At 48.1% G+C, this 14259-nt stretch overlaps 1 protein-coding gene across 2 annotated transcripts in view; it reads right to left on the bottom strand.

The window, feature by feature from the left end:
• Positions 1-2108: 2108 nt before the first annotated feature.
• The window catches only part of LOC125978089 (uncharacterized), a 27509-nt gene continuing 15358 nt past the window's right edge, over positions 2109-14259 (bottom strand). For both annotated transcript variants that reach the window (XM_049735113.2, XM_049735112.2), the window contains exons 3-6: positions 11526-11630; positions 8251-8402; positions 7248-7363; positions 2109-6166 (exon numbers count right to left, since the gene is read on the bottom strand). In XM_049735113.2, the coding sequence (XP_049591070.1) occupies positions 2622-6166; positions 7248-7363; positions 8251-8402; positions 11526-11630 (3918 nt within the window). In that variant the 3' untranslated portion in view covers positions 2109-2621. The remainder of the gene's footprint in view (positions 6167-7247; positions 7364-8250; positions 8403-11525; positions 11631-14259) is intronic.

Genomic DNA, 14259 nt, shown 5'->3' with positions numbered 1-14259 from the left:
CCTTCGCCACAATCTCATCATGCAAAGATGCTTCATTAAGCCCTTGGGAAATTCCAACCAGTGGATCGATGCATTATTGATGATGATGATGGTCAGAGGTGGCCTCTGCAAAGCACGTTTGGCAGGATGCTCCATTTTTAAGGCCCTTTTATTTACGTTTGACGGGATGCGGCCTTTCAAGGCCTCGAACAAATCTCTGCTGTTAGAATTAGTGCGGCCCTTGTAACTTTGCTTGCGGAGGGGGGAGAACCTGTTCAAATTTGCTACACCGCAAGAAGACACAGAAAAAGTAAATTGGTGCTGCCATGAAGGGTGCTGCCAAGCCCTACCTTGTCTTGCTCAAGGGCTCTTGGACATGATCACCAGGCTCGAGGATGAAACCCACCACGTATTTTTTATTTTTTTTTGAGGGGTGTGGGAACGCTTCCTGCATCTGTTTTCTTGTCATTATTAGAAAGGAGGCGTAGACTTCTCCCAAGCGCTTGCAAGCATGAACAACACATTTGTCCGATTGTGTCATTAGGCGGCCATGGATGGAAAGCCCGACCCTGGATTGAAACCCTAATCTTCTATTAAACCTGAATTTGAACACTAATCATTGTTTAAAACCTTATTTAAATCTCTGACCCTTTGCAAGAGTCCCAATTTGATACCATAATTTGAAAGCTTGACCGTACTCTGAAACCCAATTCTAAGTTTGCCACCCTCATTTGAATCCCTAAACCTAGTTTTAAACACCAGTTTGAAACGCAAATTTTGAAACCTAACCCTCATTTAGAATCCTAATTTAAAAAAACTATTTGAAACCCTACTTAGAAACTAACTGTAATGGGCCTATGTTGAAACCTTGTCCCTCGTTTAATACCCTGTTTTGAAAGTCTCACCCCATTTGAAATGCCAATTTGAAAGTGTCACCCAGGTTTGAAACCTTAACCAATCAATGAATTAATCAAGCCCATTGGCCCAGTCTTACACTGATGAAGCGGCTCAAGTGCTGAGTCCATAGATGGACTGCTGCCCAAATTGAGCTCCGGCTCCCACCAGTATTCAATTCTGCCCTTCAAAGCGAGCAAAATGGAGTCAGCCCATTCGGGTTCTGAGTAGCTGCAGTGACTGCAAAAAAAAAGAAAAAACTTGGAAGGCACTTTTCTTGTTCGTCAGCAAGCCGGAGAGGCCAAACTACGATGCATTTCTTCTTCTTGACTTGATGCTCATTTATCGGCGGAGGGTCACGCTTGCTCCTAGTGGGAACTCGCACAATCCGCAGGTAGGACTGCTTGCCGTCATAATCAAAGCTCAGCACTTCCACGTGGCCGCATTGTCTTTGACGACGGCCCTCTCCCGTTTGCTCTCATGTTTGTCTTGCCAATCTGCTTGCCACCACACAAGGCCAGACAAGCCCGTTTCTTCTTCTTTTCTTGCCACGACTTGAGGAAAACGGACAAATGTCACCTTTTCGTGGGAATGAATCCCAAAACAAGCAAATAAATAAGAAATTTTATTTTCATGCCGGGAGGCATATTTCTAGCATTCTGGCTTGAATGTCACGGCGATGCTTTCTTGCACCTTTAAAAGGTCACTCCGGCAAAATTGTTGGTGAGCATTGATTGGCCGTGCACACGCACAAACACGCCTGTACACACACGCACGCACGCACGCACACACACACACACACACACACACCCACACACGCACACCCACACACACGAAAGACATGGGTGGGCATGGAGACATAAGGTGAGGTAAAAGCTAGGAGTGGGGGCCAGCCGTAGTTTGAAAGTTGAGATTGAAACCTTACTTTGAAGCCATTCAAAACACCAACCCTAGTTTTAAAGGCTACTTTCAAGCAGAGGTGGGCATCCCACCCGTCAAACTGATGCGATGCTCCGTCGATCCGCCACCAATGCGTTGCCATCTTGCGGAATGATCGAAAGGTCAAACAGATTTTCGCCCGTCAGTGTGCCGAGGACGCTCTCAGTCCGTCACTGACAGACGCCCGCCCGCCCATTTTACTTACAAATGATGAGAAATTCAAAATAACAAAAGTGATTTTTCTCCTTTATTTGTTACTGTGTGCAAAGGTCAAAACAAGACCAGAAGTCTACTGCTTTATTATTCATTTTTTATTTCCATGTATCTTTTTCTAAGACAATCGCATCAATAACAGCTTTACTATTTGCTCCAAACTGGTTTCCTTTGAAGTAGTTTGAATTCTAAGTCATAATCACAAGTAGCATCAGCACAAAGTCTAAAAAGTGAGTCTCATTCAAGCGAGGTGGTCTACAAAAATACATCCAGGCAGAATTTTTTTTTCCTCCACAAGTGATAGTCGAAATCTTTTCCTCGCTTGGGAGTCCCAATATTTTTGAACATCCCTTGTGAAATGAAGATGATAGAATTTTATTTTCTTGCAATCGAGTGGCCAGTTTGAAATGTAAAGTGGGGGTGGGAAAGGACCACAGCTGGGTGTCGCGCTACATAGCTGCTTGCACAGCTTAGGCTCGTTTGGAAATGTTAACAATCGTTCACTCATTCTCTACTCCGAGTTTGACTGTATTCATTATTTGTGCCACGGAGTGAATGAGCATAGCCAATGACTTGAAAGTCTTTGAAAATGGCAACTAGAACAACAGCTGCAAGGGCAAGGCTGCTGGGTGGGGGGGCGCCAGGAGGGCCGGGTGATGTTGACTCAGCATGGGGTGAAAATCCGTCACCAGGGGATACGGTGCATCCAGGAGATGGATGGCGGGCGAGGCCAAGAAAGAAGGCGGAGGCGGCGGATTCAGCCCTAGTGGCTGGGGGGCCAAAGCCGGCAGCAGGTAAGAAGGGAGCGGCAGTGGCGGGGGCAGGAGGGAGACGTGGTGCTGGATGACGGTGCGATGGAAGGAGAAGGAGGAAGCTGACGGCGGTAAGAAGACAGGAGCTTGGAGGCGGAGGCACCCCGGCGGTAGCCCAAGGGGGAAACGTGGACTCTTATCTGGGGGGACGGGATCCGCCATCCAGACTTCCCGACACCTACTGCCGCCATGCTCGTCCTTCGCCTTGTCCTCACCACGCTGGCCATCCTTGCTTGGAGCTGCTTTGGGCTCTGAAAGGGGGGCGTCAATGACTTGAGCATTGACGGAGTCGCGACACAGATGGTACCCATAAGGTGCAACACAGGTAGAACTAAAGGATTGGCTCTCCTGACACACTCGAACCCGAAGCCTCTCCGGTGACAAGTGCCTCGGATTTGTCTCCTGGCTGCTGAGTTGGCGTTTGATGACGTCATCATGAGCGGCGTCCTCGGGAGGCGTGTCCACAACTTTGTCGTCGACAGACTGGACGCCGTTGGCGTTAGCATCCTGATATACGTGAGCTGTCCTGTCAGGGGAGAAGTGGCTTGGATTCATCTCCTTACTGCTTGCTTCACTTGTTGAGTCCAAAGTTGTTCCCAAACCAAAGCCTATGACTCTTTTGGTTTGGTTTGGTTCTCCTTTGTGTTTCTTCCCAGCGCAGGTTTGCGGACACTCTGTGCACTTCCTCTTGTCGCCGCCTCTCATTTCCTGTGCAAGATCTTTGCCGGCGAGTGTCGCGTTTGCGCAAGCTGACGGAACGCTCGGCTGCCTCTCCGTCTTTTGTGCCTCAAAGGTGCAAATACTTGGTGCGGCCGTTTGTTGGTGAGCGCACGCTGGGCCGCCAAAGGAAAGGGGGATGGGGCTAATCGCTGCATCGCACGCCGCTTGGGCGTCTGAAGACGGCGCGAGATGGATTTGGCGCCGACCCGCTGCGTCTCGGCGGGGGGACAAGACGCTGCTAATCGTCGCCGCACACACTCTCGCCTCCTGAGCTTTTATTTCCCTCGGATTCCCGCGGCCCTTATCTTGCGGCCCTCGCTCGTCTCCGTCTCCATGTTTGTGCTCCGGCCCCGTGTCCATGCCGGCGGGGTGGGCCGTAATTGCAGGACAGCGTGGCGTCTGAATAGCGGGGCTAATCGCGGCGTTACATGCTGCACCACCGCAGAGGAGCTTTGTGAGCGCGGGACCCCACCCGGAGGAGGATTGCTGGCACCGATGTGGGCCAGCGCCAGCCGCGTTCACCCGCTTCCGATTACACCTATTTGCGGAAAGAGAACATAATAGCACGTGGTTCTCGGTGAGCCACTGCTCCCGCCTCCCCCTCGGACTTTTTGCTGGGCCTTCGAGCGTCCGCCGCACCGCTGGATGACTTAATAGCCGCTTTTTCTGGCTCTTCTCTGTTCCGCTGTCATCTCTCGCCATCTCATGGAGACCAATCATTATCTTCCTCTTGCTTTGCTCTTTCCTTTTCATCTCCTCTCTTCTTTTCCTTCTCCCCCTCTTCCTCAGCCCTCCCCTCTTCTTCCTCCTCCTCCTCAATCCACCTTTGCCTTGGCGCACCATTTGCAGGGGATTTCCCGCCTGTCCTCCTCCATTCTCATCTGGACTTTGATCTGACTCAGCCTGGCCTCCTCCCCCGCCGCTTTCCGGCTTCTGTCGGCGGCCGGCATGTTTGATCACTGACGGGCGCCCCGCTTCCCCGTTGCCGCCCGCGTGCGCTCGGAAGTCGTACAGCAGCGGGTTGACACTATAGGAGAGCGAGGGCGATGTCTTGGTGTAGCGGACCATCTCCGAGGGCCACAGCAGGACGCGGCTGCCCTGGCGACTCAGGACGGGACAGAAGGGTTCCTTGGGCCGACCCGGAGGAGATCTCGGCGATTGTTTCAGACTCGGGTCTTTGGCTTGGTTCTCTAGTGCTGCTTGCTGGGGCTCAGCCAGAGTGGAACTATGTAGCTTTCCAACAAAATACGTTTTGTCAGAGGTTTCAAAGGCAGGACTTTGAGACTCCAAAAGTGGCGGCAGTGCTCTTGTCACGTGATCTTCAGCTGCAATCCCACTTCCATGGGCCGATTGGGTTCCAGTGCCACTCTGACCAGTTTTTAGGATTCCAATCCAACCATCGCCACAGTCTTGGGTGGTTCCAGCTCTACGTGCACCGCCGTCTCGGGCTCCCGTCTCAATGTGATTGTCACCTGGGTCTTCAGCTCCAGTATCACGAGCAACGATGACTTGGGATCCATCTTGCTCTTGGGGTGCATTGCTGCATCTTGGAATGATTTGGACCACTGTCCCACGTTGATAAGCAACTTGGGCTCCAGTCTTGAGTCCACCGCCATTTAGGATGGCTCCAGTCCCAAGTCCATGAGTAACTGCAGCTTCAGTTCCACTCCAACCAGTCTTCTTAGCACTGGTTGTACCCCCTTCACTGTTTTGGGCTCCCATGACACTTATTAGTTGAACTCCAGTCCTATTTTGGCTGGCTTCAGTTGTAGCCAGAGTTTGACTACAGCCCTGGCCTCTCGCACCAGCTCCTGGCCCACCATCACTACCAGTTCTACTTGCAGCCCCATCTTCAGCTCTTGTCCCAGTTCCTCCAATTGTACTTGGACCGCTGGTCTGAGCTCTTATCCCACCTCCTACATTGACTCGGTCTCCTGTGGCGCGTTGGCCAGTTACTTGGGCTCCAGTAGCTTCACCATCATTGACTTGGACAGCTTCGGTTTCACACTCCCCACCACAAATTTGGGCTCTAAGCCCACTTGCACCTCCATCTTGGGCTCTTGTCCCATCTTCAGTCCTACTGCCAGCAGTGTTTTGGGCTCCTCTCCCACCTCCCACATGCACTTGGCGTCTGTTCCGATGGCGGTGGTTGCATAAAGACAGTGTGGCTTTCGTCTTGTCATCCAGCTCGCCGGTCAACCGTGTCGTCGAGATCTGCTTTCGAGCAACTTTGTTGTCCACTTGTTGCGTCGTCTCGATGCCGTCTCGCGAGTTCCGCCCAGCTTGGATGAAGACAGCGGCCGACTGGTGCAGAAGAAGGCAGCTCCTTTTAGGCAGTGAGAAGCAAACCGGGCGCCCCCTGCTGGCGACGTAACCTTTGTTTTCACTGTCAGCGGGGATGTTATTGGCTCTAATGGTGTCGCTTAAGAAACCGGGGGCCCAAGGGAGCTTGTTAAAGGCACCGCCTCGGCTCGTGTGGCCGTTTGTGCTCGTGATGTTGCCAGGCGTAATGGCGTGAGCGTTCCCTCGCTGGTACGGCCACCGCGTGTCGCTCAGGAGTCTGCTTCTCAGTGTGGCGTCCACGGGAAGGAGCAGTGAGCTTTGAGGAGCTGTAGAGAAGAAAAACAAAGAGAGCTTACATGTCAGAAAAGGTGCAATGAATGTGAAGAGGAGCTACTGGGCAAGGATTCAGCAATGTTACTGCGAGGCTTCACGTTTGTGGCTCATTGCGCATCACAACCTGATTTGTGAGCGTGGGACGTGCTTGGGAAGAAGAAATAAGCATGCTGATGAATGTCAGGCTTACTTCAACGTGTTTTTCTTTTCATCCGTTTGTGTCGCTCTGTTTTGCGCCTCCAGCATTGGTTTGCCGACTGCAGCGTTTACGGCCGACTTCTTCCTACACCTCCTTCTTTCTGTCCTCATTCCAACCGCCCCCTACGTTCTACATGCTACGTTCCTCAATGCATTTCTTTCCAACAAAGTTTGTGAGGTGAACATTTTAGCGCATTTGTGTACTGGTGAGGTCTTTTTTGAAACACAAATGAGTCAAAGAATTTTGCCTCAAATGTGAACAAAACAACCTCGGTGTCACTTTATGAGGTACACAATTTGAATAATATTAATTCAGTGCAGGAGTGGGAAACGTTTTCTTGTGATTCAATTTCCAACGATGTATCTCTTCTATAGTTTGTCTCAGTTTTTATACATCTGCTGTTTTCCCATAAAAGCAATAAAAAAAAAAGCATTAACCCTCCCGGGCTGCTCGGCAACATGTGTCAACATATGGGTCAGCCTTTCAAAATAAAAGCATACACTATTATACACTTTTCCACACAGTTATTTAACTGCCACACTGCACTGGCATGCTTTTATTTTGAAGAATTGACTTTTGAACCGGCTATTAAGGCCAATGTCGCCCTAAGTGTTGCCGAAGCAAGCCATATTTATGATTGCCTTGACGCGGTGAAGGCTTTTGTGTTTGTCTTAATATTTTGGGTGACCCGGAATTGGGTTGACACGATTTCCAGTGGAAAACAATGTTTTGGATTTTGTACAATTGAGACTTTCTGGAGGACAAGCGTGAGTGTGGTGAACTGACGAGTGTTTGATCAGTGATGGCCCGCTAATGAAGCAACGGCCTCCGACAAGCATGGACGTGAGCCAAGTGGTTGAGGAGCACTTGCTTACCACTCGCCAGGGCGTCGTCGCCGTTGTGGACGTGGCTGTCGCTCCACTTCTCCATAGCACTCGCCGGTTCCACCGCCACAGTGGTGGAGCGGAACATGGGGCCGCAACCCGGAGCGCTAACGGGAAGGCAGAGGAGGAGCGCAAAAGCCTCAAATCAATGTGGTTACGCCCGATCGGCTCTACGGCGGACGTGCCAAAATGCAACTTTCTCTTTTTTGGGATTGAACGCCACTTTGACAATGCAGCATGGCACTCTAGCGGCATGCACATCTGACCAGATCGGGTGTGAGTCTGGGATTGTGTACAGTTTGCATGTCTTTCCTGCACTTGTTTGGCTTTGTCATCCCATGTTGCCAAAAAAATGCAAGTGAGCGAAATCAGCGAAAACACCAAATTGTTGCCAGGAGGTTGATTGCTCTAATTGCATCTTTGTGTATGTTTGTGATTGGGATCAATTGCATGTTTGGCTTGCAACTGCAAATGATTCGTACGAATGTTTGCGGCTACAGTCTATGGATACGGATGTGATAGTCTTTGTGACAATGTGCTTTTTTCCCAGCACATGAAGTGTCGAGGCTGCGCCGTATTGTTGCGCAGAGCCCCTTTGAAATTCTTGCCTTCATGCATGGATTGAAAGGGGTTGATGTGGTCCCGAGGGCCCACTTTCTGGGAGAGGCTGGAGTTCTTGTTGCGTGGGCGTGCTCCGCTTGCAACTCGCAGCTCCGGGGGGGGGGGCCTTCACGGCCGCTCGGATCATATTTATATCATGTTAAAAAAAACATTAAATGTATGCATAACTTAACTCTTAAGTGAAATCCATTGGCAAGGTTTTTATGTACATATGTGATGTACCGATGTATTTTGAAAGTCTATTAATGCAAGCACTGGCCGCGTACGTGGTTACAACCGTACAAGTTTAGTCCGGCTTGTAAGTTGTACAGTGTATTCATTACGTGCGCACGTCAACAAAATGTTGAAGTTGAAACTCTTGTGAAGCGCTCACCAGTGCTCTTCTGCTTTGTACTCATGACGGTGACGACCATGCTGCTGCTGCTGCCGTAGAGTCTTTCTCAGCGAGCGCTCCTCCCTGCGCCTCCTCTGCCTCCTGCAGGCCAACGCCCGGTAGAACTCGCGATGCTTCAGCTCCTTCAGGCGCTGAAATTGCATCGCTTGTATTAATTTGATGACATCATCATCATCATTACGCATGGCAGCCATGATCTCATTCATGATCTCTTTTAGTATGTGTGTGGGGTGTGTAGCGGGTGGAACACACAAAAATAATAAGTGTGTATCTAATCGTGTGTGTGCACGCAGTAGTTTGTAAACGGCAAAGCCTTTATCCTCCCTGTGAAAGTGTGAGTGTGTGCGCAAGTGTCAGCTTTAGAGGAGTCCAGCTTAATTCCGGCACTGAGCGGTCTGCAGCGCCAAGATAGTGACACACGCTCGCAACAACAACAAGGAACACTAGATCATATTGCCTCATAAGGAGCATCAGAGAAAAAAATAAAAAATAAAATACACGCACAAGCCAACTTTGAAGTGCTTGACTTGGAGAAGAGGTGGCACATTGCCCACTGGTTAGCACGTCCGCCTCACAGTTTGGAGGGTGTGGGTTCAATTCCACCTCCAGACCTCCCTGTGTGGAGTTTGCATGTTCTCCCTGTGCCTGCATAATTTTTTTGCGATTGGCTGGCACCCAATTCAGGGTGTCCCCCGCCTAATGCCCTATGACAGCTGGGATAGGCTCCAGCACGCCCGCGACCCCCGAGAAGTGGTACAGATAATGGATGGATGGACTTGGAGAAGGTCAGTGATGTGTGCGTGTGTCTCCACAGATCATATTAATGTTATTTGTCCCAAAGTTTTCTCTCATCGACACGCAACACATATTCGAAGCAAAAGCTTTTTTTCCCCCTCAGTTCACTGAACATGTCTGATTTGAGGTTAGAACTTCATTCTTAAAAGGAACTTGTACAAGAACATAGATTTTTTTGTTTTATTTATTTGATGCATTTTATTCCAGACAGCCCAAGATGTTTGGCATAATATTTCAAATGATGTCTAATTTATTTTATGCAGGCCATTTGAAAAAATACTAAGCAAAGGCAGAAGTTTTGCAGTGGTGTTTTATTTTATTTTAATCCATATCTAAACTGTGATAAATCCAGCGGTTCTACCGTAATTTCCGGTGTATAAGCCGCGACTTTTTTCCAAAATTTTGAACCCTGCGGCTTATAGTCAGGTGCGGCTTATATAAGAATTTTTTCGTGATTTTTGTGATGACTTGATCACTTTTACTCTTAACACTATTATATACAGTAAAAGCTACAAAACAAACTGACAAATAACTCGTTTTCAAATCAGACGAGTAAAAACTGGTCAAATATTTTTAAAAAAAGATATTGAAAGTGAAGACAATTTGCAATTCTAGTAATGACACACGAATTTGATGCACAATTTGTCTTTGTGGGCCACATAGAATGATGTGGCGGGCCGTATCTGGCACCCGGGCCTTGAGTTTGACACCTGTGCTCTAAACCCTTTCTCTTACTCTGCCATGTGACTCAGAGATTACACAAAGCAGTGGCGCTGTTTGGACCATCTGCATTGTATTAGCCGCGACTTTTTTCCAAAATTTTGAACCCTGCGGCTTATAGTCAGGTGCGGCTTATATAAGAATTTTTTCGTGATTTTTGTGATGACTTGATCACTTTTACTCTTAACACTATTATATACAGTAAAAGCTACAAAACAAACTGACAAATAACTCGTTTTCAAATCAGACGAGTAAAAACTGGTCAAATATTTTTAAAAAAAGATATTGAAAGTGAAGACAATTTGCAATTCTAGTAATGACACACGAATTTGATGCACAATTTGTCTTTGTGGGCCACATAGAATGATGTGGCGGGCCGTATCTGGCACCCGGGCCTTGAGTTTGACACCTGTGCTCTAAACCCTTTCTCTTACTCTGCCATGTGACTCAGAGATTACACAAAGCAGTGGCGCTGTTTGGACCATCTGCATTGTATTAAAACCCAATCAATCAGCATTTAAATTCAATTCTTCTGACATTTTGCTCACCAAAAACAAGTTGTAATGAATGTGAACTTTTAATGCATTTTATTCAGAAGGTTACTTTGAACCCTGAGGCTTAAATGGCGGCGCGGCGTACTTATGGATTTTTATGGCCTCCGGCCTCAAGGGAGCGCTCTCGCAGGAAGCAAGAGCGAGACAGGCGAAGAAGAGATAATGCGCCGAAGAAGACGTGCTAGTTTGTGTTTAGAACATTTCGCGCATCACGCAGAACGCGATCAAGACGGACATTACTGAAAGGAAGCTTTTATACACAAACCGTCATTATGGGGGACTAAAGAAATGCATATGATGCCGCGTTTAAGCTAAAGGCAGTCGATGTTGATGACATTGTGTTGCGGCACCCTTTTCTTTATTTCGTGGTCCCGTCTACTCTGGAGCTATACATCTCGCTCGCTCGTTTAATGTAATTTAGCGCTTCGTGCATGAATAAGATTAGCATGAACAGACCCTCATCATGGAAAATGCTAGAAGAAATGGATAAAAACGACGACGAAAGAGATACTGAGAAAGTGTGTGGCGAAGGATATCTAACGCTATTCCAATCGGAAATTGAGGAGGGAGACTTCGACGGTTTCAGTGCACAGAAGGAAGATGAAGACGATGAGGCTGGTTTTTTTTACTTTTACTTTAACCAGCCCTGTTAGTGCTGTGCTACCGTGTTGCTGCTGCGTTACCGCTGCGTCTCAGTGATTTTTACCGGTATGTTTTATTTAATCAAACCCTATTAGTCCTGTGTTACTTCCGTGTTGCTGCGGTATTACTGCTGCGTCACAGGCAGTGTTTGGAAAGAAATGTTAAGGTATGTTATTAAAACTTTAAAAAAGCTTTCTGTGTCCAGTATTTCTTTGTTAATAACTCGTGTGCGCGTGCGGCTTATAGTCCGGTGCGGCTTATGTAAGAAAAAAACTAAAATATCCCCCAATTTTAGCTGGTGCGGCTTATACAACTGTGCGGCTTATACACCGGAAATTACGGTATGTGTTGACAAAGGTCCATTTCATTGTGTGTTAAGTGCTGCATTTAAACGCATACATGTGTTGTGCAACATACCAAACTTCAGTGAGCAGTGAGCTCCTTCTGTCTCCGGTATGGAACAAAAGACACCAAGGGATGGAGGCGGAAAGCAAAAAGCCAAGGCGGGAGGCGGCCCACCCACCCACTCACCCGCTCACTCACCTGCTTGTGGTGATGGTCGTAGGAGTTGATGTGGTTGTCAAACTGCTGGTGTCGCACGTATTGTTTGTCGCACAGCTCGCAGTAGAGACTGGAGGTGCCCTCCTCCTGCATACACACACACACACACACACACACACGCACACGCACGCGCACACGCATTCACACACCCGTGCGCACACACACACACACACATACACATGCACACACACACGCACACGTGAGTCCGTGGTGAAATGCTGTCAGATTGTTGGTAATACACACACAAATGCTGTCCGTGAAGAATGGCTTCCTCAATAAATATTCATCACCATTTACGACGTTCGGGCTGTCACAAGTTAATTTTGGACAAATGCATTACCATGGTGACATATTTTGCACACAAACATGTCGCAACCATGTCCTGTTGCATGAGCGTGTGCACCATCTGCTGAGTGTGTTGGAGTACAAAGTGGCCGAGGCTTGTGGATGAACATCATAACTAAGGTGAAATGTGTAATCAATATTGATTACATTGGAGCTTTTCATTTGAGTGCATGTGTGAATGACGGCGTCTCCGTGCCAGATGACCCCTTTAATCGCAACTATTGATCGACAATGTGAGCGTCTGAATGAATGCACGTTTACGCATACACACGCACAATATCTGCATTATCACAAACACACTCACGCACGCGTGCGCACGCACACACGCACGCACACACACACTATCTGCGTGACTACATATCTCATACATATATCCACACACTCTAGTGTTACATACTCCCACACACACACTAATCACACACACACACACACACACACACACACACACACACACACACACACACACACACACACACACACACAAAAACTACTACTTATGACACACCTGATTCATACCTCTCACATGCACGCACCTGAAAAATGAGAGCAAATTATTATTATTAAAAAATGAAACTATTTCCCACAGCCATTTTAACGTTGTTTTCAGTGAGTACTAAAGTTTGCTCTGCGCCAACGACCGCTGTGGGAATTCAGCGTTCACTTGCTCGGACGTGACAGACAGAAGACTAAGACCAAAATTTGTCGCCGTCCTGCGTCCATTACCGCTGCAAAATCCTCCCCACCCCCGATGATTGCACGAGTCGCCATAATTGCATTAAGTCCCGATTTATGAGGCACGATTACATGGGGTGGAGCAACATTAAGGAAGGACTTACGTGACATTATTCTATTAAACAGGCACCACAAAGATATCCTTCAATTAAAAAGACAAGCAAGCCATTTGCATGATTCCCTCCTGCTAGCTTGCATTAGCCGCTCGCCGCAATTAAAACCCTCTCGGGCCGCCATCAACTTTATGGATTGTTTTGTTTGGACCACAAGTGGATTGGCTTAAAGAAGAGCAGCACATGAAATGTTTTATTCCAGTTGAAATGGACTTCTTTTTAAATGGAGATAAGAGAGATAAAAGACAAGGCAATCCTTGTTCCTGCAAGATCAGCACTTTTCAGAAGACACTACAATTCATGTACACAAAGATGTGATAGGAAAGCAACTACTGTATTTTCAAGTACTTCATTCATACAAGAAATGAGCGGATCCTCAAATGAGTCATTGATGTGGTTTAATGAGCAACGTTTGCTGCAATCCAGTTAGATTTCGTAATCCATTCCAATGGCGTTTCCGGAACATTTCTGATCCAAGGCCGACTCTAAACGCTCATGTGCGTCGGATGTCTCAACTTTGTCTAAGAACTCGTTCGGCTTTTTTTGTTGTGCGCTTTGATGCGCCGTGTTAGCGCTTAGCGCTGGCTGGGCTTGTCCGTCGCTGCCAGAAAACAAAAGCGGGCCTCGGGATGAAGGAGTGCTAATGTTTTGTACCCAATTACCCGCGTGTGGAGTTGACTTCAAACTAACACGTTTCATCGAGCTCGTCAAAGGCCGCAACTCGTTTCCGTTTCCATGCAGTGAGCTGCCCGACTCCAAAGTCTGAAAACTAGCGAAATACATTTGCAAGCCAAAAGAGCAAAATCATCCACAGAGCGGAAGACTTTGTAACGAGAATAAAAACGTTGCTGCGCGACATTTGCGTCAAAGACCGAACGTGATGGGAGCGTCAGGCAGTGGGGACTGAGTCAACCTTGGCCAGCATTATCTGCCCCTCATCCGCCTCTACCCCACCCCCGGTCGGTCACAACCCCGCATCCTCGGGGGATGTGCATGCGTGTGTGCCAGAAATTGAACCGTAAAACCGGACGGGATTACGGCATTAATTCCAGCGCCTCCGCATCCAATAGACAAAATTAGAGCTCCTTTTCCATCCCAAATCAATGCGCCTACAACTGCAAGTACGAGTAGGGTAAGGGTTAGAGAATGAGATGGGTACTTTCATCTCCAAATACATTGGCTGATGGGGACCTTAAGCGCTCTTGCGAATCCAGCTGCACACCGTCATAAACACGCACGCTGGCACATTTGCCGGCGAGCATTTCATGGCTCATTGGCACCAGCGCGTCGGCGACACTGAGGCAAAGAAAGAAAATGTCACGAGAAGAGACGGGAGGAACGGTGGAGCATGTGAAAAAGAAAAAGAGCGCCGCCCTCAGGATGCAGCAAGCAAAACTTCCTCTGCCACCGCGTCTGGCCTCACAAAAGACAAGCATCCGCAATTCCGCAAAGAGTTTTCTCGTACATTTTGAGGATGTTGGAAGAGAAAAACCTTTTTGAAAACCTGCGCTCTGCCACCGCAAAAA

Source organism: Syngnathus scovelli, chromosome 12 (assembly GCF_024217435.2).
Source record: "Syngnathus scovelli strain Florida chromosome 12, RoL_Ssco_1.2, whole genome shotgun sequence".
Taxonomy (NCBI): Eukaryota; Metazoa; Chordata; class Actinopteri; order Syngnathiformes; family Syngnathidae; genus Syngnathus; species Syngnathus scovelli.
The sequence above is the reverse complement of the archived record's forward strand: the minus strand, read 5'-3'. Positions and strand labels throughout refer to the sequence as shown.